The sequence below is a fragment of the Engraulis encrasicolus genome, chromosome 22 (genome assembly GCF_034702125.1).
Source record: "Engraulis encrasicolus isolate BLACKSEA-1 chromosome 22, IST_EnEncr_1.0, whole genome shotgun sequence".
NCBI classification, from domain to species: domain Eukaryota; kingdom Metazoa; phylum Chordata; class Actinopteri; order Clupeiformes; family Engraulidae; genus Engraulis; species Engraulis encrasicolus.
The window spans coordinates 31,224,364-31,249,460 of record NC_085878.1 but is presented as its reverse complement, the minus strand read 5'-3'; the positions used below and the strand labels follow the sequence as shown (position 1 = coordinate 31,249,460).

The 25,097-nt window shown below is 46.4% G+C and overlaps 1 protein-coding gene and 1 long non-coding RNA gene across 3 annotated transcripts in view; one reads left to right on the top strand and one right to left on the bottom strand.

The window, feature by feature from the left end:
* Positions 1-25,097, top strand: part of lrrc28 (leucine rich repeat containing 28) — a 38,141-nt gene that overhangs the window by 3,542 nt on the left and 9,502 nt on the right. For both annotated transcript variants that reach the window (XM_063188752.1, XM_063188753.1), the window contains exons 6-7: positions 15,673-15,879; positions 23,910-24,012. In XM_063188752.1, the coding sequence (XP_063044822.1) occupies positions 15,673-15,879; positions 23,910-24,012 (310 nt within the window). The remainder of the gene's footprint in view (positions 1-15,672; positions 15,880-23,909; positions 24,013-25,097) is intronic.
* LOC134438982 (uncharacterized) lies at positions 10,876-12,077 on the bottom strand. The gene is made up of 2 exons (XR_010032693.1): positions 11,733-12,077; positions 10,876-11,324 (listed from the first exon to the last, which is right to left on the bottom strand). It is a non-coding gene; the product is annotated as an uncharacterized LOC134438982 (long non-coding RNA).

Genomic DNA, 25,097 nt, shown 5'->3' with positions numbered 1-25,097 from the left:
GCTGATGTGCTAGGCCATACGGACGGGCAGTACCTTCATATAATCCTCGTCCGTGTCCGCACGCTGTGTGTTTTGTTGACTCGCGCAGCCACTGGAGTCGGGGAGTGGGGCGAGCTGTCAAAATGGCTGCCTCTGAATGTATTTTGTACCCGTGATTAGGCTTGGCATCGTCCCATCCACAAACCCACAGCTCTAGAGCTACACGCCCACCCCATCCACAAACCCACCATCTCTCTCTCTCTCTCTCTCTCTCTCTCTCTCTATCTCTATCTCTATCTCTATCTCTATCTCTCTCTCTCTCTCTCTCTCTCTCTCTCTCTCTCTCTCTCTCTCTCTCTCTCTCTCTCTCTCTCTTTCTACCTCCTTTACACTACCTCCACCTTTGCCTCTACCTAGCTCGTCCTACCCATTCTACAACCCACCGCTCTCTCTCTCTCTTTCTCTCTCTCTCTCTCGCTCTCTCCTCCTCTCTCTCTCTCTCTCTCTCGCTCTCTCCTCCTCTCTCTCTCTCTCCCCCTCTCTCTCTCTGTCTATGTTTCTACCTTCATTACACCACCTCACCCACTACACCTCATAACATCTCCACCACCTCTACTCTGCCTTTAGAATCTTCATCCCTCCACAAATCCGCTGCTGTCTCTCCCCTCCACACATCTGCCTGCCCATCCCCACGTCAGACCCTCTGCTCTCTGGCCCTCCCACACCACCTCACCCACCACACCACACCTCATCCCACCTCTACCCACCTCCCTGCCGCCACCATCACTGCTTGCTGACTGCTTCTTGGCAGCAAAGATAGCCTCACTTTCTGGTTTCCTCATTTAGTAACGGTGGGTAAAAATATGCAATAACAAATGAAAGTCTGGCATGTCAGGCCAGACGCCCAAAAAGAAGTCCACTGTTTCTGGAGGCGAGGGAGGTTTTTTTTTTCTTTTCCATGAAGACATGAGCATTGATTCATGACAGAAGACCTTACTCAACATTTCTAAAACCTCACTGACCTGCCCGACATCTTCTAGTTTTCTTATTAACAGAGTTCTGTTTTAGCCTTCGTGCATGAGGGTGATTATGAAATGTGTGGGAGGAGTCGCATGGATGGATGTTTCTGGATGTCATCCGCATTAGACTTTGTGAAAATTATGAATGTAGATTTCGAACATTATGATTGCAGTACATGTTCATTTATCATCTGCAAATCCGATTGAATCAAGAATAGCTTACATTTATGAACTTCTGAAGTGGCGATATACTGCATTCATGTTTGCCAGTGTTGAGGCATCTTCAGATGTGTAGCCATGCTTTCCTTTAGCCAGTTGCATTTAGTCCACAAACCTGAAGAAAAAGCACAGATGTTCATGGACATTGCCCTTACATTGTTATTTCAGTTTTGGACTAAACTTTAGTGACTGATAACATTGTGAGAAATCAGGAGTATATTTTTCAACCCAATAGATAGTGATGGTAGGTAGGGCTGTAACGATTTTAAGTTTGCCAACATTATAAAAAAAAATATATATATATATATATATAAATAAAAAACATGATTTTGTATCAGTAGAATAGGTTTCAAGAGGGTTCTAATAATTTAAAAAAAATTAAACAATAAAAATGATTGGAAGCTTGGAATCGTATCACGTGGTTGTTTTCTGGACTGAAAGGTAACAGAACTTTCAAAGGGCGTGTCACGATACTGCCTCCTTGTATCACTATACAATATCGTGTCTTTGTGTATCGCAATTTCTCGGGTTGATACAATATTGTTACAGCCCTAGTGACTGATAACTTCAGAAGAAATATCAGGAGTATATTGCTCCACTGAATAGATAGTGGTAGTAGCAGTAGACAGCAGGGGACCCCACTATATCCCATGCAGCTGTGCCATCTGGTGATGAATCTGCATGTCTGGAGGATAATTTCATAACAAAACACACCGCAGTCATCTTCATTGTTAGTCTCATTTTTTTTTTCTTTTTTTATTACTTTATTTATAGAAAGTAGCTTAGTGTACAATATCTCAATGTAGTTTACCAACAGAATCTTGGACAATGGTTCGGCAGTTCACTAACATCACACATCAAGTACTATACAGTTCAATAATCATTTCAGTTTCCAGTAAACAATACCCAAGAGGTCCATTTCCCTTCACATGCACACTTCTGTACTTCTATAAATCCTTTTTTTTTTTTTTTTTTTTGTACATTAAATCGACACTAGACAGTTGACGCATACAATAAGCACAAAAAACAAAACAAAAGAGAGTATGAGAACATAAAAACATAAAGAGAGAGAGAGAGAGAGAGAGAGAGAGAGAGAGAGAGAGAGAGAGAGAGGAGAGAGAGAGAGAGAGATAGAGAAAGAGGAGAGAGAGAGAGAGAGAGAGAAGATATAATTCACTGGTCTGTGTGCAAGTGTGTGAGATGTATGTGCAAGTGTGTGAGATGTATGTGCTGTAGTGTTGTGTCCTGTACGTGCTGTAGTGTTGTGTCATGTATGTGGGTATATAAGAAAGTCTTCAATATATATATAGTTTGCTGTTTGAAATGCATCTTATTACACTGAATATGTATACCGTTTGTCTTCTAATGTGATCCTTGTGATATAACCTTCATTATCTTTTAAAGTAACTGTGCGTTTTATTAAGTAAGTTGTTTGGGTACAACTTATTCCATTTTTCTATGTTATTTCTGGAGGCAAATATATTTTTTTCCATATCTAGTACCTTCTCTATCGTATTGTACCATAATCTTAATTCTGGTTGTTTTTGCTGTTTCCATAACCTAGTAAGGTAAGGTAGTAAGGTAGGGTACTCTGCATAGGTTAGAAATAGTTATTAACCGAGCACCCTTAGTCAAGGGTTCTTTTCGAGGAGTAAGGATAATATAACTATGACCAGTAGGTAAAGTTTCAAAGCATTGCCGGCATTTATTCATGAAAAAAACAACACTCAAGTGAGAACTCTTTTCTCTGTATAGACTCCTTAGATTGTCCTTGGTATTGTCCTTTTCATCAAGGAGGAAGAATAAATAGAAAAAATAGAAGAAATAAGAAAGTAGAAAAGAAAACCTCAGAGCTCTGGCTTAAAGAAATAAAATAAAATAATTAAATAAATAAATAAATAATATCAACGTCCAAAAGTGTCAATCTACCCGGGTAGTAGGTTTTTTTATGTGTCCCACGTGCGGGTGTGTGCAATGGATCTCCTTATCTCTGGAGCCTGGATGGAGAATGAGATGCGGCTGTAGGAGACAAGTGGCCAGACGCTCCTCAGTCACTGCTGCTGGCCGCGCGTGCACCCAGGGAAGTTCGGCGATAGTTCGTTGGGAATCAAGCTCTTAAAAAAAACCAACCTGCATAGCAGGATAACAATACTGTCAATACTCTTCTTATTCACTAGTCAGTTCAGAAACTCATCCTCAAATACTCAAAAGTGCAGTAGTCGAAACGTAAAAGTCCATTCAGTCCATAAACTGCACAAAATAAAACCCAGTCGCTAGCTTAGTAGCTCAATCATTCACGAGCATAGGCAGCTAATCAGTTCAGTTCAACTCCAGTTGGTTTTTTAGCTTGCAGACAAAATACATTACAGTTACTCAAAATAAGTGTACACAACGAAATAATACAACAATATGAATATAACACATCTTCACAAGATGTGTCTTAGGCTCAGAACATATTTCGTAACCAAATACCGTGAATCAAAACAAAGTCAGCTGATATCGCGACTAGCGCAGGAAGACATGAAAATAAAACTCACCGGAGGAAAGGAAAGAAATAAACATAACCAGTGCAGTCCGGATCTTCTTTCAAACAAATCTTGCTTCTCAAAAGTATTATAACTTAAACAAAATAAAGTTCTTCAACTGTTTCATGAAAATAAAGTAAATAAATTAACTTGTGATCTTCTTTCTCTTACTATTGTTCTTCAATGCGATCGTTTTCTTTCATTGGTATCTTGCTCTGTATCCATAGCAACCAGTGCTCTTCATCTACGTCTCTCAATTCCAAACAGTATCTATACTGCCACCTAGTGGATGGGAAATGAAATTGCAACTACATAGACAAACACAAAGGAAATAGGGTAATAAATGTAACCGTAATATTTCAGTGGGTTACATCCTCCCCTCCTTAATCTGCATGCATCCTTGCATGTTCTACACTACACTGAAGGTGTATCCTACACTATATCAGTGGGTAAAGGGGTCAAGTCTTGTATGTAAGGGGCATCGACGAGGGTCTGGGAGAAAGCTTGGTCTAAACCAGCTAGGATGGAATGCATTACAGTGAGTAGGGGGTTCCCTCGAGTGGGGTATGTAAGTCTTTCGGGGACTGTTCGCTCTCGAGCCGATCTTCTCTGTGGGATCTCACTGTCAGGGGCAAATTCAGTGTCTTCTTCCTCCATCCGTTCCAGCACATCTCCACTGGTCCTCCGTGGTGATGCATCGTTCTGTTCACTTCCAGGGCTATGGATCTCACTGTGATCTGTTGCAGGAACTTCAAGAACACTTTCAGCTGTTACGGACTCGGATTCAGACAGATTCTGCGACAGACTTGCTTCATCGTTTGCAGGCTCAAATGCTGGAGCTTGGGGATCAAGGATTGACTTTTCAGAACTCACACTTGTGTCTGGATTCTCAGGGCTTGGTTCAACTCTCAGCTGAGTGTCACGGGTGGCTGACTGGTCAGTTTCAGGTCTTTCAACTTCTGGAATCAGTCTTTCCTGTTCAGCTTGAGCATTTCTTGACTCCCTCAAGAGTTGATGATGGAGGGTATAATACTCCTCTTCGTCCTCGTCAGATATCTCTTCTTCATTCTCAGGTTGATCGGATTCAGGAGCAGGTAGGTTGTCAGATCTCTGTTGGGGCTTATTCTGCTCAGGTTGTTCATCGTTGACAGTGGATGGGAGGAAACCACATGGCAAAAGTAGATCTCTGTGTAGAACTCTTTCAGGGCCATTTGTGTGCTCAGGGACTACGACGTAGACAGGAGAGTCTTGGATCTGCTTGATAACCTTGTAAATCGTTTCACTCCATCTATCTGCAATCTTGTGCTTCCCTCTGATGCCAACATTGCGCACAAGAACTCTGTCTCCAGGTAACAGTGTGGACTCTCTCACCTTGCTGTCAAATCTGCGTTTGTTTTGCAGAGCAGTTTTCAGGCTGTTCTCAGTGGCAAGTCTGTAGCTCTCTGTTAGGCTCTCTGTCAGATTCTTGACATACTCTGAGTGGGAGATTTTACTGGGACTTTCTGGGGTAAGTCCAAATGCAATGTCAAGTGGGAGTCTTGGCTGTCGGCCAAACATCAGCTGGTAAGGAGAGTAGCCTGTGGTGTCGTTCTTAGTGCAGTTATATGCATGTACAAGGGGTTGTACGAAGTCCCTCCACTTAACCTTGTCTCCTTCTTCCAGCGTCCCCAACATCTCTAACAGCGTCCTGTTAAAACGTTCAACAGGATTCCCCCGGGGATGGTAAGGGGTCGTCCTTGTCTTTTTGATGCTGAGCAATGCACAGAGGTCTTTGATCAGGGCTGATTCAAAGTCACGTCCTTGGTCGCTATGCAACCGTTCAGGGAATCCGTAATGGATGAGAAAGTTGTTCCAGAGAGCTTTAGCCACAGTCTTTGCCTTTTGGTCAGCTGTAGGGACTGCCACTGCGTACTTGGTGAAATGGTCTGTTATCACGAGGATGTTCTTCGTGCCTCTTCCGTCTGGTTCTAACGACAGGTAGTCCATGCACACCAACTCTAAGGGTCGACTGGTCTTGATGTTCACCAGGGGAGCGCTTCTCTCAGCATGCGCCTTCCTTCGGATGCATCGCTCACATGTTCGGATCTTCTCACTCACATCAACATACATACGGGGCCAATAGAACCTGGCACGGACTAAGTCCAGCGTTCTTTCAGTGCCCATATGTCCGAGAGCATCATGGAGGTTTTCCAGGGCAGCTTTTCTGTACTTGACTGGGAGGACAAGTTGAAGAGAAGGTTCACCCTGGTTCACTCGTCTTCTATACAGGACGTCACTTGAAAAGATGAACTGGTCCACTGCCCTCAGCATCAACTGGACTTCTCTGTCTTCACGGCACTTTGCTCGGTAGGAGAGTCGCTTCCCTTCCTTCACGATGTCGATGACTCTACGGATGACTGGATCTTGTCTTTGCTCGCGGGCCCAATCTTCGAGAGACATCCGTGGCAACGAACAGGATCCAGGTACATCGGTCTGAGAGAACGCTTCGGGGATAGCGGAAACCTCCATCGCCAAACACTCGACTGGCACAGGTGGATGTACATAGTCTGGCCTCTTCTCTGACGCTGAAGAGTGCTGGTGCCTCTGACAAACTGCCTTCACAGCCTCAGATGGGAAGTCAGGTTCTTTGTTTTCCTGGAGGAACTGTGCAAGGAAACGCTGGATACGGTTCTCCTCATCATCTGATGTGGGATCAGGCTGGCAGTGGTCGTTTGGATGACGTCGCCTTGACAAGCCATCTCCGTCTTGGTTTTTCTTCCCAGCTCTGTACTGGATGTTGAAGTCAAAGCTGGAGAGGGCTGCTACCCAGCGATGGCCTGCAGCGTCAAGCTTGGCAGATGTCAAAACATACGTCAGTGGGTTGTTGTCTGTGATGACGGTGAACTTCGCCCCATACAGATAGTCAGAGAACTTTTCTGTGACAGCCCACTTTAAAGAGAGGAATTCAAGTTTGTGTGCAGGGTATCTTTGCTCACAACGATTCAGCCCTCTGCTCGCATAAGCGATCACTCTCAATTTGCCATCTTGCTCTTGGTATAATGCAGCACCAAGTCCATGAGTGCTGGCATCAGTGTGAACTACATAGGGCTTTTTCATGTCAGCAAAGGCAAGGATTGGGGCTGAGGTGAGTTTCTGAATGAGAGTGTTAAATGCATCCTCACAGACAGGTGACCATTTCTCATTGAAGGGCTTTTTGTAGTCAGCACTCGAGGGTCGATGAGAGCTGCTGTGGGGGGAGGTCACCTTCCTCTTTGGTGGTAAGTACCCAGCTGTCAAGTCATTCAGAGGCCTTGCGATTTTGGAGTAGTCTTTTATGAATCTCCGATAATACCCGGCGAATCCAAGGAATGATTTCAGCTCTTTGATGTTGTTAGGCCGGGGCCACGTTGTCAGGGCAGCAGTCTTTTGGGGGTCGGTTTCTACTCCATTCGCAGACACAACATGTCCCAGGTACTTCACAGATGTTCTGAAGAATTGACATTTCTCTGGCGACAGTTTTAGGCCAAATTCTCTCACCCTCTGAAGAGCTCTCAGTAGACGGTCTTCATGCTCCTCAAGTGTTTCAGAGAACACAATGATGTCATCGAGAAAGACTAGGACTTCTCTCAGGTTCATTCCACCCATACACCTCTCCATGACTCTCTGAAATGTACTGGGGGCATTGGTAACCCCTTGAGGCATGCGGTTGAATTCCCAGAAGCCCATTGGTGTCACAAACGCTGTCTTACACTTGTCGTCCTCATCCATTTCAACTTGATAGTAGCCAGACTTGAGGTCCATGACGGAGAACCACTTCGACCCGGTGAGGACAGAGAAGGCTTCTTCAATGTTGGGTAAGGCATATGCGTCTTTAATGGTTTGTCTGTTTAACTTTCTGTAATCTATGCACAATCTGATGTCACCACTCTTCTTCTTAACCACAACAATTGGGGAGGCAAAGGGGCTTTCAGACTCTCGTATCACGCCAGCATCTTGAAGTTCCTTTAGGTGTCTCCGGACAGCCTCATAGTCGGAAGGATGGATTGGTCTGGGTCTTTGTTTGAATGGGGTTGGATCTGACAAGCGTATCTTGTGTTTGATTTCAGTTGTATGGCCAAAGTCGAGGTCATCGAGTGCAAATACATCTGACACTGAATTCAGTTTCTTTGTGATTCTTTCCTTCCATTCTGCAGGCAGAGGAGAGTCACCGAAGTCGAAGGTGAGCTTGCCACCATCAGACACATGCATGGTGTTACAGGTTGCAGAGGATGGGCCGGGACGTGGGGGCTCACTCTGGGTGACTTTGTTGCTCTGTGCAGGTAGGCATGACACAGCCGTGGGGAATGAGAGCTTTGCTATGTCATGGCCTCTAGGAAGTCTGATGTCATGTGCGGTCTCGTTCTTAACTAGGACTGGCAACTTAAAAGAGGGGACTGAGGGACTTGTCATGACGTAGCTACAGAACAGGAGGCCGGCAGGTAGGCTGGACTGAGGGGGGTCAACTAAGAGGGTGGCGTTCGTTGACACAGGGACATGTCTGGCGTAACCATTCAAGGCTATCCTTTCTCCTGCAGGAATGATGACACACTTTTTGCTCTGTAACTTCACAGTGCCTACTCGTCCATTCTGCTGGTTCATCTTGAATCTGTTGTACAGGGTCTTTACAAGTGGGGAGGAATTGCTGCCATCGTATCTGTGTTTCTCATTCTGGGTGGGTGCACAGTTTTCGTAGAGGGGGTCCAGAGCATTCGTGCCAATTAACAAGGGGACATGCATGTTGGTTCTGTGGTCAGGCACCACAAGTGCAAGGGTGTGGATCTTCACAGGTTTCCCCATGATGTTCTCTGGGAAGTCAATGCTGACCTGGATGTAGCCAGAGTAGGGCACTTCTTGACCACCAGCCCCTTCTATGTCTAGCAAATCTTGGATGGAGTAAATGGGCAGGTGTGGGAGGTGTGTCTTGTGGAAGGACTGGGAAACTGTGGTGACCTGGGAACCTGAATCTAGGAGACTATCACACTGAACACCCTCGATGACAACAGCAGAGGTACACTTTGGGCCTATTAAGCCTACTGGAAGAGCACCTCCCAGTGGCTGGCTTGGGGAATGGTTTTCGCATAATGCAGTTTCTCTTGTTGGGTGTTCTGGGGGACGTTTTGGCTCATGTGGGGGTGCAGTGAGTCCCTCTACTGCAACCCTGTCCAGTTTAAATGCCCGTACTGAGTTTGCCATTGGTCTTGTTTGGTCTTCAGCTCTCTGTATTTCTGGTCGACCAGTGGTTTGTTGGGGGGATTTTCACATTGTCTCGCTAAGTGACCGTCATTTCCACACTTGAAACAGAACCACGGCTTCGGCATGGGCTTTGGAAGTGTCTGATGGGATTGTGCTGCAGTTATGGCACTGACTGGAGGGGTTCCAGTGACTGTAGTCTGGGGATTTTGCATGGCATGTTTTTGCTGTCGTTGCTCTCTTTTGTTTGTGAGCTGCACTTTTAATTCAGCAACCTGCTTGCGTAAGGCCTCGGTTTCGTTAATGTACGTTTGAAGAACATTGGGGCTTGGGTCATGACAGAAGGATGCTTCTTCCACCAGCTGCACGTTCATGGATCTGGTCTTTGTGCTGCCTAGATGGCGGTGCATCCGATCTTGCTTGGCCGCTCTACTGTCTTCCTCTGTCCTCACTCGAAGCAGGAATTCAGAAAAATCTGGGGGCGTGTCTGTTTTCAGGCTTAACTGCAGGGACAGAATGAGGGACTGGTCCCAGCATCCACGTTGGAACTGCCGCAGCACCTGGTTGTTGGCGTCAGCTTTGGCAACACCACCTCTCTTTATGGCTGAGGTGATCAACACCTGAAGTCGCAGCAGGTACTCTGAGGCTCTCTCTCCGGCATTCTGATGAGTGCTGAGAAATCTTGCGAAGATCTCTTGCCCATCCTCCACTAGTCCATACGCTGACTCGAGAAGCTTCACAAAATCAGAGGGGGGTGAATGTGGGTCTAGCTGTCTCACTAGATCGGAGGCTGGGGGGAGGAGGCTTTCTATGATTTGACGTCGCTGTACGTCAAGGGGGGTTTTGTCCTGAATCATGAGTTCCACGTGGAGAGACCATGTCTGGAAATCTGCTTCGTTAGCAGGCTTGGGAAGTTTTCCTGAGAAGGGACGAAGGCGTTTGAATCCTTGGTTTGAAGTGTCAACTCTGTCATTTTTAATTACATGCTCTACAATTATCTTCTGCACATCTGGTGGGTTAACAATGTCTTCACTGAATGCTCTTTGGGGGGATTGGAATGAACGCCCTGTAGTGTATCTACTTTTAGGGGTGTGTTCAGGGGAATAAAACTGAGGTGGGTATGCACTAGTGTGTTTCCTACGAACTAGGGGAACGCTATGGTCATCAGAGTCAGCTTCGCTATCAGAGGAAATGTCGCTAATTAAGTGTAGCAGTTCGGCCTTGGGGGGTTTCTGGGGAGTGGGGGTCATTCTCTGGGGAGTGGGTGTCATTCTCTGAGGAGTGGGGGACGTTCTCTGAGGAGTGGGGGTCATTCTCTGAGGAGTAGGTGACATTCTCTGAGGAGTGGGGGTCATTCTCTGAGGAGTGGGGGTCATTCTCTGCTGAGTGGGAGTCATTCTATAAGCCTTACCTACACGCCACAATATCTCAGGGTATCTAGGACTGGGAAAGTATTCAACTACTTCAAATAGGTTAGCTGATTCCTCTGCTTCGAACTCCACAAGGGCTTTAACGCCATTTACTTGTCCTGTCTGTCTAACACGTAGTACCCTTTCTACAGTTCCATAAGTGGAACAAAATTCAGTAATCTGCTCATCAGTGTCATGCAGTGTAATACCTTCAATATACACAGCATTTCTTAAATTAACACCATAGGCATTCTCAGAATCCATAGTCACCCAAAATGTGTAAATTCAATTCACTGTTAAACTTCAAAACATTAAACATAGAGAAAAAATAGCATCTATCTCTCAAGTCAACCGGCAATAAAAAGTCAAAAATAAAATTATCCAACTCCTGGGAGCAGGCTCGCCAAATTATGTAAGGTAGGGTACTCTGCATAGGTTAGAAATAGTTATTAACCGAGCACCCTTAGTCAAGGGTTCTTTTCGAGGAGTAAGGATAATATAACTATGACCAATAGGTAAAGTTTCAAAGCATTGCCGGCATTTATTCATGTAAAAACAACATTCAAGTGAGAACTCTTTTCTCTGTATAGACTCCTTAGATTGTCCTTGGTATTGTCCTTTTCATCAAGGAGGAAGAATAAATAGAAAAAATAGAAGAAATAAGAAAGTAGAAAAGAAAACCTCAGAGCTCTGGCTTAAAGAAATAAAATAAAATAATTAAATAAATAAATAAATAATATCAACGTCCAAAAGTGTCAATCTACCCGGGTAGTAGGTTTTTTTATGTGTCCCACGTGCGGGTGTGTGCAATGGATCTCCTTATCTCTGGAGCCTGGATGGAGAACGAGACGCGGCTGTAGGAGACAAGTGGCCAGACGCTCCTCAGTCACTGCTGCTGGCCGCGCGTGCACCCAGGGAAGTTCGGCGATAGTTCGTTGGGAATCAAGCTCTTAAAAAAAACCAACCTGCATAGCAGGATAACAATACTGTCAATACTCTTCTTATTCACTAGTCAGTTCAGAAACTCATCCTCAAATACTCAAAAGTGCAGTAGTCGAAACGTAAAAGTCCATTCAGTCCATAAACTGCACAAAATAAAACCCAGTCGCTAGCTTAGTAGCTCAATGCATTCACGAGCATAGGCAGCTAATCAGTTCAGTTCAACTCCAGTTGGTTTTTTAGCTTGCAGACAAAATACATTACAGTTACTCAAAATAAGTGTACACAACGAAATAATACAACAATATGAATATAACACATCTTCACAAGATGTGTCTTAAGCTCATATCATATTTTGTCACCAAATACCATGAATCAAAACAAAGTCAGCTGATATCGCGACTAGCGCAGGAAGACATGAAAATAAAACTCACCGGAGGAAAGGAAAGAAATAAACATAACCAGTGCAGTCCGGATCTTCTTTCAAACAAATCTTGCTTCTCAAAAGTATTATAACTTAAACAAAATAAAGTTCTTCAACTGTTTCATGAAAATAAAGTAAATAAATTAAGTTGTGATCTTCTTTCTCTTACTATTGTTCTTCAATGCGATCGTTTTCTTTCATTGTTATCTCGCTCTGTCTCCGTAGCAACCAGTGCTCTTCATCTACGTCTCTCAATTCCAAACAGTATCTATACTGCCACCTAGTGGATGGGAAATGAAATTGCAACTACATAGACAAACACAAAGGAAATAGGGTAATAAATGTAACCGTAATATTTCAGTGGGTTACATATAAATTCTTTTTTTTTTTTTTTTTTGTACATTAAATCGACACTAGACAGTTGACGCATACAATAAGCACAAAAAACAAAACAAAAGAGAGTATGAGAACATAAAAACATAAAGAGAGAGAGAGAGAGAGAGAGAGAGAGAGAGAGAGAGAGAGAGAGAGAGAGAGAGAGAGAGAGAGAGAGAGAGAGAGAGAGAGAGAGGAGAGAGAGAAGAGAGAGAGAGAGAGAGAAGATATAATTCACTGGTCTGTGTGCAAGTGTGTGAGATGTGTGTGCAAGTGTGTGAGATGTATGTGCTGTAGTGTTGTGTCCTGTACGTGCTGTAGTGTTGTGTCATGTATGTGGGTATGTAAGAAAGTCTTCAATATAGTTTGCTGTTTGAAATGCATCTTATTACACTGAATATGTATACCGTTTGTCTTCTAATGTGATCCTTGTGATGTAACCTTCATTATCTTTTAAAGTAACTGTGCGTTTTATTAAGTAAGTTGTTTGGGTACAACTTATTCCATTTTTCTATGTTATTTCTGGAGGCAAATATATTTTTTTCCATATCTAGTACCTTCTCTATCGTATTGTACCATAATCTTAATTCTGGTTGTTTTTGCTGTTTCCATAACCTAGTGATCTGTTTTATTGCTGTTAGTCTTAAAAGGTTGAATAGTTTATATTGTTTTCTTTTAATTATGTGTGCTATGCTAATGCCTAAGAGATGAATTGGCTTTAGAGGTTCTTTTAGTCCAAAAATAGTCTCATTTTAGGGCTGCATGAATGTGTTTTAAATTGAGTTTTTTGTCTGTTGAAAAGGTTACACAGACATTTGACAGGGCAATGTTATAGCTATTGCTCTGTGTTAAGGATGAGTCCTTTGCATGAGAAGAGCCCCTTTTAAGTATTATGATCTGTCAAGTTTTGTCTGGAAATCCCCCTCATCATCTTGCTTGCGTTTTGGAGGACATTTCGACTGTTCACTTTGCATGCGCTCGCAGTCAGAGTCAACTCTCGGCTGTGTGCTTTTGCTATTTATCCCCTGACCTAAATTCAGCACCACACAACCTTTCTTTGTCATTAATTCCTAGTGTGCCATTGAACTGTGTCTGCGGCTTGGAATATTGCATGCAGCAGCGGCGGCGGTGGTTACTAGGCCCGAACACAATTATTCACAATAGGCTGAAAGGACCCTGAAAAACAGCGCAGACATTCCAGTGGTCGGAAAACCACTTTGATTGTTCGCTAATTGATTAACCATATGCTTTTATGAGACAAGCCCGTTCTCTCCTCTGCTTTCCTCGCTGTGTAGTTGGGGGGTGGGGGGCGCTCTCTTTTCGGGTGCAACATTATACTCCTGTAGTGTTTGACTGTAAAAGCATGAGCAGGAGCATCTGCCCTCTTTGATCATATTTCAAATTTTTCCTCCTTATTCCCCCATCCGAGTCAAAGTTAGAGTTGTGATTTGGACATGAGACTACTGTATATCTGCTGTCATTGCTACCTCTGTCATCAGATCCTCATTATTGTCAACAGGGGGCGATAAACAATAGCCGAGGATGCTGCCAATGAACTGTAACATGGAATCGGGCTGACGGTCGAGAGCGAGAGAGAGAGAGGCTCTGTGTCCTCACGCCCTTCTCAGCATGCCTGCTGTCGGACCCCTTGCTGGCCTGTGTCCTGTACAGCCTTCTTGTGCAGTCATCAGCAAGAGCTTCCTAAACATAGACGGGCAGGCAGGCAGGCAGGCAGGCAGATCGGCATGCGGCAGACGGAGAGAGACAAGCAGGCAGGTTGGCGGATGGGGATGTTCCTGTGGGCTCAGGGCAAGCCTGAGAGCATAAGGGTTTCACTGGTGGTAAATGGTCGTCATTCTCTGTTTCAACCTTACTGTACCCACATCACCACCCTCACCCTGCCCTTTCGCCTCTCTCCCGACCTCCTCACCACTCCATTTCCTCTTGCTTTCATCTCCTCTCCTCTCCTCTCCTCCTCATATCGCTCTCCTCTTCCCTCCACTCCTCTTCTCATCCTACTTATCCTCCTCTCCTCTACTGTCATCCTCGTCCACCTCCTCCTTATTTGCCCATTCGCGCACAGTGGGGCTCTCACTACCTCACCTCTCATATCTCCTCTCTGTTCTCTCCTCTCCTCCTCCTTTCCTCTCCTCTTCTCTCCTCTCCGGTCTCTTCCTCGGTTCTCCTCCTCCTCCTCTCCTCTCCTCTCCTCTCCTCTCCTCTCCTCTCCTCTCCTCTCCTCTCCTCTCCTCTCCTCTCCTCGTTTGCCCATTTAGGTGTATTAGTACAGTGGGGCTAGCACTGCCTCTCCTCTTCTCTCCTCTTTCCTCCTCCTCCTCTCCTCTCTTCTCCCCGTAGCTCTCTTCCTCTCTTCTCTCCTCTTTCCTCCTCTACCTCTCCTCTCCCCATTTCTCTCTTTCTCATTTCTCTCCTCTCCTCCTCCTCCTCCTCCTCCTCTCCTCTCCTAGTATTCCCATTCTTGTATAGTACAGTGGCTCTCTCTCTCTCTGCCTGCTAATGTCACTTTTCATTAGCCGAGGTAATGAGGCGGGGATCAGCTGGACTCTCTGTAGACACAGACTCGGGGCCCCCAGTCCACTTGCTCGCTTGTTCACTCAGACACACACACACACACGCACACACACACACACACACACACACACACACACACACACACACACACACACACACACACACACACACACACACACACACACACACACACACACACACACAGAGTGACAGAGCTCCACAGCGGCACTGGAGCACAGACCTCATCCCCCTCCCTCTCCCTCTCCCCGCTGCACAAACATTCTGTGTCACAGTAATGATATCTGTTTGTTCTCAAGACATGTCACTTCCTGTTGTGTGTAGTGGCATCACTGCTCAGGCATGACGTTACCTGAACCAGGGGTCGCAGCACTGCAGAATGCTGTGTTTGTCCTTCCATCATGGGGGGATAAATTTGTTACGAGAAAAAAATGCAAGATTGCTGAAAACAGTCGGTGACTCTGGAAAGGGGCTAGCCAATGCTCCTGGAAAGCAGATTTTTGTGTAGTACTAAGGGTTGTCTTGGAAGAGGGTGGTCATGATGGTGGTGTGTGACATGAGCCTGTCCCTTTTTTGGGGAGTGTACGTGATATTGGGGGCAAGGCTATAAGCTGTGCTTTTATGTGTCCTCAATTGTAAGTCTCTTTGGATTAAAGTGTCTGCCTAATGTAATGTAATGTACTGTGATGTGTCCATGTCGTTTGTCCTTCCCTCTTGTAGAGATCGGTGAGCTGCGGTAATGTTATGTAATGTATTGTGTCCATGTTGTAAAGTGATGTGTCCATATTATTGTAATGTATTGTGTTCATTTTGTTTGTCCTGTCCTCTTGTATTGTAGAGATCGGGGAGCTGCAGTAATATAATGTGTCTTTGTTGTAATGTGATGTGTGTCTATGTTGTAATGTGATGTGTCCATGTCGTTTGTCCGGCCCACTTGAGGAGATCGGGGAGCTGCGGTAGTGTAATGTAATGTGTCCATGTTGTAATGTGATGTGTCCATGTCGTTTGTCCTTTCCGTCTTGTAGAGATCGGGGAGCTGCGTGAGCTGGAGACCCTGGACGTGTCCATGAACCTGCTCATCTCGCTGCCCGAGCGGCTGCACCAGTGCCTCTCCCTGCAGTGCCTGACGGCCGACCGCAACAGCCTGCGCACCCTCCCTCGCCAGCTCTGCCAGCTCCACAGCCTCAACGAGCTCTCCATGGCCGCCAACTGCCTGGCCTCGCTGCCCCTCGGTCAGTCACACAGCCACTCGTCAGTCACACTAGTCAGTCAGTCAGTCAGTCAGTCAGTCAGTCACTAGTCAGTCACTAGTCAGTCACTAGTCAGTCACTAGTCAGTCACTAGTCAATCACTAGTCAGTCACTAGTCAGTCACTAGTCAGTCACTAGTCAATCACTAGTCAATCACTAGTCAGTCACTAGTCAGTCACTAGTCAGTCACTAGTCAGTAGTCAGTCAGTCACTAGTCAGTCACTAGTCAATCACTAGTCAGTCAGTCACTAGCTAACTAAATGATGAAATAAAGTATTTGGTGCTCAGTACCAAGCTCTCCATAGCTGCCAACTGCCTGGCTTCGCTGCCACTCGATCAGTCACACAGTCACACGTCAGTCACACTAGTCAATGGGCCTTGAAATCATTCTCTAAAAATCAAAATAATATATGTGTGTATGTTGCTGTTGACTATTTATTTGAGTTGTATTGATTTGGTCAGAGATGGGCCCTTAACATTTGTGAAATTTTCAAGTTGGGGAAAGTTAAAAGCAACAAAAGCAGAATTTGATGTTTCAAATTTGCCAGACTCACTTCACAGACATCTAATATCAAACATCTTGACCAAGGTATGAATGGGAAAAAATGCTGTAGCTCTCTAACGCAACATGCTTCAACTGTGTAACCATGTTCTTGAATTGTGAGCTCAAAGTTTGTAGGGCAAGCGTCAACTCCAGACGTCTACTTAGAAACCAAGCTCAGTTCGCAAATGGACCACACTATTTATTTACTGATACTCCAAGCTTATTGTTACAAATAGACAGGGTAGCCTATCTCTCCGTGACTCTTGGTCTTCTGAAGAGGTCGTACAGGGATTTATCCTCAAACCGCCGTGTCATATTCCATGGAGGATCGTGTTTAGCTGGCTTCTAAATCAATGGCAGATATACTATATTACGCATGACAAGTGACTGTGCAGGAGAGATGTTAGCAGAAGGCCTTTAGCAGCATAAGGAGGCACTCGGAGACTCTTGGTCTGGTGTCATGTACAGTAAGCAGTGTGCTGGTCTTCAGCAGGCCGCTCCAGTGCTTCCAGCATAGCAGGACCAGCGTGTGGCGAGGGCTCAGACAGAGTGGGCTTTGTCTCTGCTCACCAGGCCTGTGGCATATGCTGATCCAGAAGGGGGAGGGAGGGAGGGAGAGGGAGAGGCTGGGGGCATAGGGAGAGAGAGGAGACAGAGAGACGAGAGAGAGAGACAGACAGGGAGACAGAGAGAGAGGAGAGAAAGAGAGAAACTGAGTCAGTGTAACAGAGGGAAAGGGAATGAGAGAGCAGACAGTCGGGGGGAATGAGAAAGACGGACGGAGAGATGGAAGATGGAAGGAGGGAGGGAGGGAGGGCAGAGGGAATAGAAGAAGAGGAGTCCTGTGCTGTGCTGTGCTGTGCTGTGCTGTGCTGTGCTGTGTCGTGTCCCAGGGCTGCAGAAAGCTGCTGGTGGTCTCTTTGATCTGGGTAGAGTAGCAGCAGCAGCAGCAGTAGAAGATGAAGACTTGAGAAACAAACAGGCTGCAGTCAGTCCAGTGGAAATGTCTCAGTCAGCTTGACGTGGCCACATGAAAAGACATGGGCATGGAAATGGTGTCGCTCTTAGTGGTACCCCACCCCCTGTTTTAACCCACCTAGACCGCCCCGCCCCGAACCACTTTGTACACACACACACACGGACACACACACACATACACATACTTACACACACTATACACACACACACATACACATACTTGCACACTCTATACATACAGATACACACACACACACACACACACACACACACACACACACACACACACACACACACACACACACACACCAGACAGCCCGTCTGTGCGGGCCAGATGTGAGAAGGACGGCGAGTGGCAGCCTCTCTCAAGCTCAAGACTGCCAGCTCGCGCCTGAACCAGTGTGTGACTCCGAAGTGTACACACACACACACAAACACACACACACACACACACACACACACACACACACACACACACACACACAAACACACACACACACATATACATAGAGAGAACTTGTGAGAAAGGAAGCTAAAGAGCAGTGTTCACTGGCATGTCATACCCCTTTTTGTCACCCCTCTCCTCTGTGTGCTCTGATGAAGGCCCCTTGTCCGCTTGTGGGTGGCAAGGTTTTGGCAACTGGATTGTATGTACATTAACTGTGAACATGGTGGGGGTGTGTATGTGTGTGTGTGTGTGGGCCTGGGGGTGTATGATATGGTAACCGTGCGGACACACAGCCGGTGTTGAAAGAGCTAAAACGCTGCTGACTCCCGCCTGGAAAGCACAGGTCCGAGACAGTGAAGGCTGCATAAGCACTTCAACCTGAAGCGTTAAACCAGGGATCTCGACCAACCGAAGCTCATGTTTAGAAAAATGTGAACATTCCATGGGCTGACGCCTGCTGTTGCCGAGCTCATTACATATTTTTAACTGATGTTCAACTTCTATTTTAACGCTTTTGCAGCTTTTAAAAAATATATATTTTTTTTTATGGGCTTTTTTGGGCCTTTCTTTCGGATAGGACAGTGAAGGTGTGACAGGAAGTGAGTGTGGAGAGATATGGGGCAGGGTTGGGAAATGACCCAGGCCGGACTCGAACCGGATTTCCCATGGGCATGCAAGCCCAAGTGTTGGGGCTTAGTGCGCTGCGCCACTTTTGGCACGTCTCCCGCTTGCTCTTCCACACAACTTCCATACAAAGTCAACTACTTCCACTGCGGGAAGGGTCAGCAAAGGACCCAGGCCCGAATCAAACCCAGGTTACCAGTGTAGCAGTGCAGTGCCCTACCGCTTCAGCCACAAAAGGGCCACAAAAGGGTGGATAGTTAGCCTCGCGAGCCATCCTACATACTTCCACCAAAGGTTTGGCTCCACCACTGTAGTCTGGCCGTGCTTCTCTGTGGAGTGCCTGGAGCAGTAGAATTTTGATCGCAACGCCCCCCCAGAAAACAGCCAATAATCGAATACACCCCCCATGTGGGGACGAAAGGGGGAGGACGCTTGTGACAATGACGTACACATCTGCGCCAGAGCCATTGGTCTGCGCTATGTTGTTGTTGAGTAACTGCCAGCGATTGGGTGAGAGGTGTCCAATAATTTCAAACCATAACTGAGTGCTAACTTCCTGCTTCCTACAATCGCTTCAGAGCAAACAAATGCCAGACCAGAAATACGAAATGAAATGGTAGTATTATGGGATGGTCAGGACCAGGCTAGTGGATAGTAGGCGTAGTAAGGTTTGCAAGAGGAGCGTGCGTGTCCATAGAGTGCGAGCAGGGTGTAGAGGGTGGTGTGGTTAGATGTGAGCGGGCGGGGGTCGGGGGGTGTGTGACTGGGTGGTGTAGTAAGGTTTCCAAGTATCATGTGTATATTGGGCGTGGGTATGGAGGATGTGTTCAGGCCTGCTGATGGTGGGGGCAAAAGGGTATGTTGTCCTGGGCTCACAACATGGTATGTTTTGAAAGGGGGGAGGCCCTTTCAGCTGATATTGTCCAGGGCCCATTGAAGGCTGTCAGCGGCCCTGGGTATGTTGGGGGTTTGTGTGGTAAGGTGTGCAGGAGAGTATGTGTACATGAACCTGTGAACGGTGAAGGATAGAGGTACTATAAGTGGGTGCTGGTGTTGGCCGCACCGGTCGGTGGAGGGTGGTGTGGTGAAGCGTACAAGAGGGCTGAGTGTCCATGAAGTGTGAGCATGGGGCGGTGGTGGTGGTGGTGGTGGTGGTGGTATGGCTGGGTGGTGGTGGTGTGGGTGTTGTCGGCACCGGTGCGATGAGTGCAAATATGCGATAATTACAGGCTAGTCTCCGCTCTCCACTCTCCGCTCTCCACTCTCCCAGCTGCACTGGACTAATAGGCCCTAATTCTGGAGCCTGCCGACCTGCCTGTCTGCCCGCCTGCCTGCCTCCTCCCACCCGCCTGCCTGCCTGCCTGCCACCCACTGGCATTGGCACCACATGTGGAGCATACTGGGTCGAATTAGCCATGAGGGCCAGTGGGACAGTCCCCAGGGGCACCAAGCATTTATAGTAGTGTTTCTCAGCGGGGGCGGTACAGCCCCCCAGGGGCCGTTGGGGAGGTCCAGTGGGGCGTCGAGAAGGATACAGACGAGAGGGGACGGTGCTTAGTTGCCATTGGGGGCCATTAGTCTATTTCATTTTTCAACACTAAGAGGGGCGTTGGAAGGCTTATGATGAGGTCAAGGGGGCGTTGAGAGGCTTATCATGAGGTCAAGGGGGCATTTGTTCAAAAAAGGTTTAGAACCACTGATTTATAGCCAGTTGGGGGGCGGGGGGTACCACATCACACAATCTTTATGAATTTTCTTCCTAAAGGGGGCACTTGCGAGGTGTCTTAATACGGTCCCGGGAGTAGAGTGGAGAGCCAGCTACTCCTCTGCTGCTTCCACAGTTCCTCTCCACCACGCTTCGTTTTTTTCTTCTTCTTCTTCTTCTTCTTCTTCTTCTTCTTCTTCTTCTTCTTCAACTTTTTCTTTTTTTTCCTTTTTTCGGCGGTTGACATCGCAGCTGTCAACGCTTCTCCCACTTCCAAACCCAGCCAGCAGTCAGTGCTTGGCCCGGGTGCAGACACGCTCACAGACACACACACATTTGCATAGACACGCACACACCATCATTCACACACGCATACACACACACACACACACACACACACACACACACACACACACACACACACACACACACACACACACACACACACACACACACATTCAATACTCAACACTTACATGCACTCGCACACACTCTTCAACACTACACACACACACACACACACACGCATGCACGCACGCACGCACACACACACGCACGCGCGCGCATGCATACTCTTCAACACAACAGACACACACACACACACACACACACACACACACACACACACACACACACACACACACACACACAGGCCCTCGTCACCACCTTGAGTGTTGCAGACACGGTGTTGGCTTGTCTCGGTGCAGCTGAGGGGGCTAATTGGCTGGCTGCTGGAGACTTGCTAGTCTAGTTAGCGCACAGCCATGGGTAGGATAGGGGTGTGTGTGTGTGTCAGGACTCACTAGTTAGAGTACAGCTATTGGTAGAATAGTGGATGGGATCTGTGTGTGTGCGTGTGCGTGCGTGCGTGCGTGCGTGTCTCAGACACGACTCGCTAGTTAGAGCACAGTCATGGATATAATAGCGGATGGTGTGTGTGTGTGTGTGTGTGTGTGTGTGTGTGTGTGTGTGTGTGTGTGTGTGTGTGTGTGTGTGTGTGTGTGTGTGTGTGTGTGTGTGTGTGTGTGTGTGTGTGTCGCGACTCGCTAGTTAGAGCACAGCGATGGGTAAGATGTCATATGGTAGGATAGGACATGGGATCTGCTAGATAGCAAGGAGTGTGTGTGCGTGAGAGAGAGAGAGAGAATGTAGGGTTAGGGGTAGAGAAAAGTGGGGATGGAGAGGGGAGGAAGAGAGAAAGAGAGAAAAAGAGATTGTGTGTGTGTGTGTGTGTGTGTGTGTGTGTGTGTGTGTGTGTGTGTGTGTGTGTGTGTGTGTGTGTGTGTGTGTGTGTGTGTGTGTGTGTGTGTGTGTGTGTGTGTGTGTGTGTGTGTGTGTGTGTGTGTGTCTGCAGGTGCAGGGAGCCCCACACTGTGAGGTGCTGCAGGAGCCCGTAGGGGGGAGCACAGGAGGATAATGAGCCTGGCATATTAATGGACCTGTGTGTGTGTGTATGTGTGTGCGTGTGCGTTTGTGTCCGTCCTTATGCAATTTGTGTGTGTGCGTCCTTATGCAGTGTGTGTCTGTCTGTCTGTCTGTCTGTCTGTCTGTCTGTCTGTCGGTTTGCAGTGTGTGTGTGTGTGTGTTTGTGTGTGCATGTCCTTATGCAGTGTGTGTGTTTGTTTGTGTCTGTGTGTATGTGTGTTTGTGTGTCTGTCTCTCTCCTTATGTGGTTTGTGTGTTCTTAAATGGCGTGTGTGTGTGTGTGTGTGTGTGTCCTTATATGCTGTGTTTGTATTTCCTTACGTGATGTGAGGTTGTGTGTATCCTTTGCTGTTGTGTGTTTATTGCATACAGTCATTGTGTATGAGGATCTCTGTGTGTGAGTGTCTGTCTATCTGTCTGTGTCAACATGCGCACATTACATGTGGATCTGTGTGTTTATGCACGCCCCTGGTTGGCTGTGTGTGTTTGAGTGTAGTGTACTGTATGTGCATACGTTAGGGCTTTTGGGCGTTAGGCGTAGTGCTTTGGGGTGTAGCTCAACTCTGCGCTGCTCGGCTCGGCTCGGCTCTGCTCCTCTCGGCTCTGTCGCCGGCTTCAAAGGGCTCCCCTATCTGCGCAGGAAGGCAGGCAAGCAGGCGGCACGTGCGCGCCGCACGCGATAGCATCAGCTCAAGTTTACATCAAGGGCAAGAGAGTGTCGCCACAGCCCCCCGTCTTGCATATCCTGCACTGGAGCAGCCAGCCAAGAGAGGCTGTGGGCAGAATAGAGCTGTTTAGCATGTTGCTGCTGCTGCTGCCTTTGGGCCAGGGCCTGTGCTGCCGTACCAAACAAAAACGCAGTAACTACGTATGCTTCCTAGCGAACTAATCACTGGTCCCTGCCCAATGCCATAGCTGTGAATTGTGCAACATAATAGAAGTCGGAAAGTAATTGGGAGAAAAAAATGTAATCGAATTGTATCGTATCATAGGGCATTCTTAAGTATCGAAAATAATCGAATCGCTGCCTTAAGAAATCGATATCGAATCATATCATCATGTAGGCTGTGATTTACACCTCTAGTGGGCAGAGTAGTGCTGCTGCCGGTGCTGCTACCTTTTGCTGCCTTTCGGCCTGTGCCTCACAGCAGTTCCCCATAAGGCTCAAGACGGGTGATTGATGTTCTTAGTAGCAGTCAGGGGGTGCGACCACAGCTCATTCCACTCTTGTATGCATTAAATTATTATTATTTATATAAAAAAATAGTCAAATCTATCAAAACATGTTGCAAAATTGATTAATGTACCAACTTCACACAGAAGTGGCAAAAGCTGTGGTTGCACCACCCTGATGTCTGCTTCTTAACACGACAATGACCCTAAAGCAAACATACGGGAGGCTACCTCAGAGGTCAATCACAAGCTTAAAATTCAGGTCAATTGCAATGATCAGCTTTGAGGCTGATCATGTTATTTTGGACAGAAAAAAGCAAGGTCCCCACAATCTGGGTGTTGTGCCACTGTTTCTTTTAGCTGAGGTGACATGGAGGAAGGAAAGCTGGTAAACGAGATGTCTGATTGCTTTTAAAAACAGGGGTGATCCGACAAAATATATTCCTTTCTTTCTTTCTTTCTTTCTTTCTTTCTTTCTTTCTTTCTTTCTTTCTACACATCACCCAGTCTCACCTACCTGCCTCTGAGAGCTGGACCATGAAACAGGCCCAGGGGTGTACTAAGAAGATGGCTCAGGAGTAAATCTGGTTAGTTTAAGAAGTAAATGATCTAATATAGGAGCCTGGAGTCCTCATTGCCTTAAGAAAATGAGTACTCCAGGCTCTTCTATTAGATGATTTACCTCTTAACTTAACCTGTTTTACTCCTGAACCAGATTCTTGGTATAGGCCCCAGTGCACCAATAATACCCTCGCAACCAATCTTTCCTCAAACATCGAACGAGTCGTTAAACAACACCCAAAATAAATGCATAACAATTTAGACGATTGTTTGATGATCCTAAGCTACCCCAACGTGAAAGACGTCGGAGACATTGTGAAAGACATTGAAGTAGGCTACGTACGCAATCCACAGAGGTCTATTGCCTTGGTTTGGTAGACTTGGAAAAACAGAGGGAAGACTATGCATAAATCATAATCACTGAGTGAGTTATCTGTGCACTGGAGGCGAAATTAGCATGTTGTCTTGAGTTGTTAATCATGTATGCGCGCCGCACGCATTAGTGTGAGCAGCAGCGTTGTGATTTGCATGTGTGGCCGTTTGCATCTTGACAGATCTCGGGCGTTCACGGGAGCTGCAGTTTGTCTTCGTGGACAACAACATTCACCTGAAAGGCCTTCCGTCCTACCTGTACAACAAAGTCATCGGCTGCAGTGGGTAAGGACGACATATGCTGTATATTCTCTCTCTCTCTCTCTCTCTCTCTCTCTCTCTCTCTCTCTCTCTCTCTCTCTCTCTCCCCCTCTCTCTCTCCCCCTCTCTCTCTCTCTCCCTCTCTCCTCTATCTCTCTCTCTCTCTTCCTCTGTTTCTCACTAAATCTCTCTCTTGCTCTTCTCTCTCTATCCAAATCTCTGTCTCTCTCTCATCTCTTTCTCTCTCTCTCTCTCTCTCTCTCTCTCTCTCTCTCTCTCTCTCTCTCTCTCTCTCTCTCTCTCCCTATGCCCCCCCCCCTCTCTCTCACACCCCCCCCACACACCATTTTATTTATTCCTCCTAGCCTTTCTTGCTTGCTTTCTTTGTGTGACTGCGTTTTCTCTCTCTCTCACTCTCTCCACATTGTTTATTCTGTGTGCATCATTCCTTTAGGCCTTTAACCTTTAGGCTTCCTCAAACCTTTTTATTTCCATTGAGGCTTTGAGTGTTAATATTGCACTTTCTACCTGCTCCCCTTGGCCCCCTTTTCTGTATCCAGATGTGACAAAAAAGTGAGATCACACTTTTTCTACTCTTTTGCCTTTTCGAATTGCATACAGTACAAGATCGCTTTCAGTTCGGAAGTTGAGCTCGCCCATTCTCGTCATGTGTCCGCCACTGTGTGCTCCCTTTTTATTACTCTGTGCACCCAATTATTTTACATCCAGAAACTATTTGTGTACCTCCTATGCCCATCCTCTCTGTCGTTTTAAGAAAATACCTTACTGGGCTATAGAGGCTATATTGTATTATATTATGTTGTGTTATATTATATACTAATATTATATTATATGACCGTATATTACATTATATTATATTATATACAATGCATAATATTGAACATAGTACATTGTGAAGTACAAGTACAAACTTTCAAAAGGAGCAGTTTTTGTCCAGTGAGGTCAAGGGGCAGGTGCTTTAGCAGAACTTCATCCCTATACGTGCCCACCTATGAATGCTTGTGTCATGTGATACATATGTATCCAGGTGTCGCCTGCCAGCCCAGGTGTCAACCCATGTTACCAAATGAGACCACTACACAGTTAAT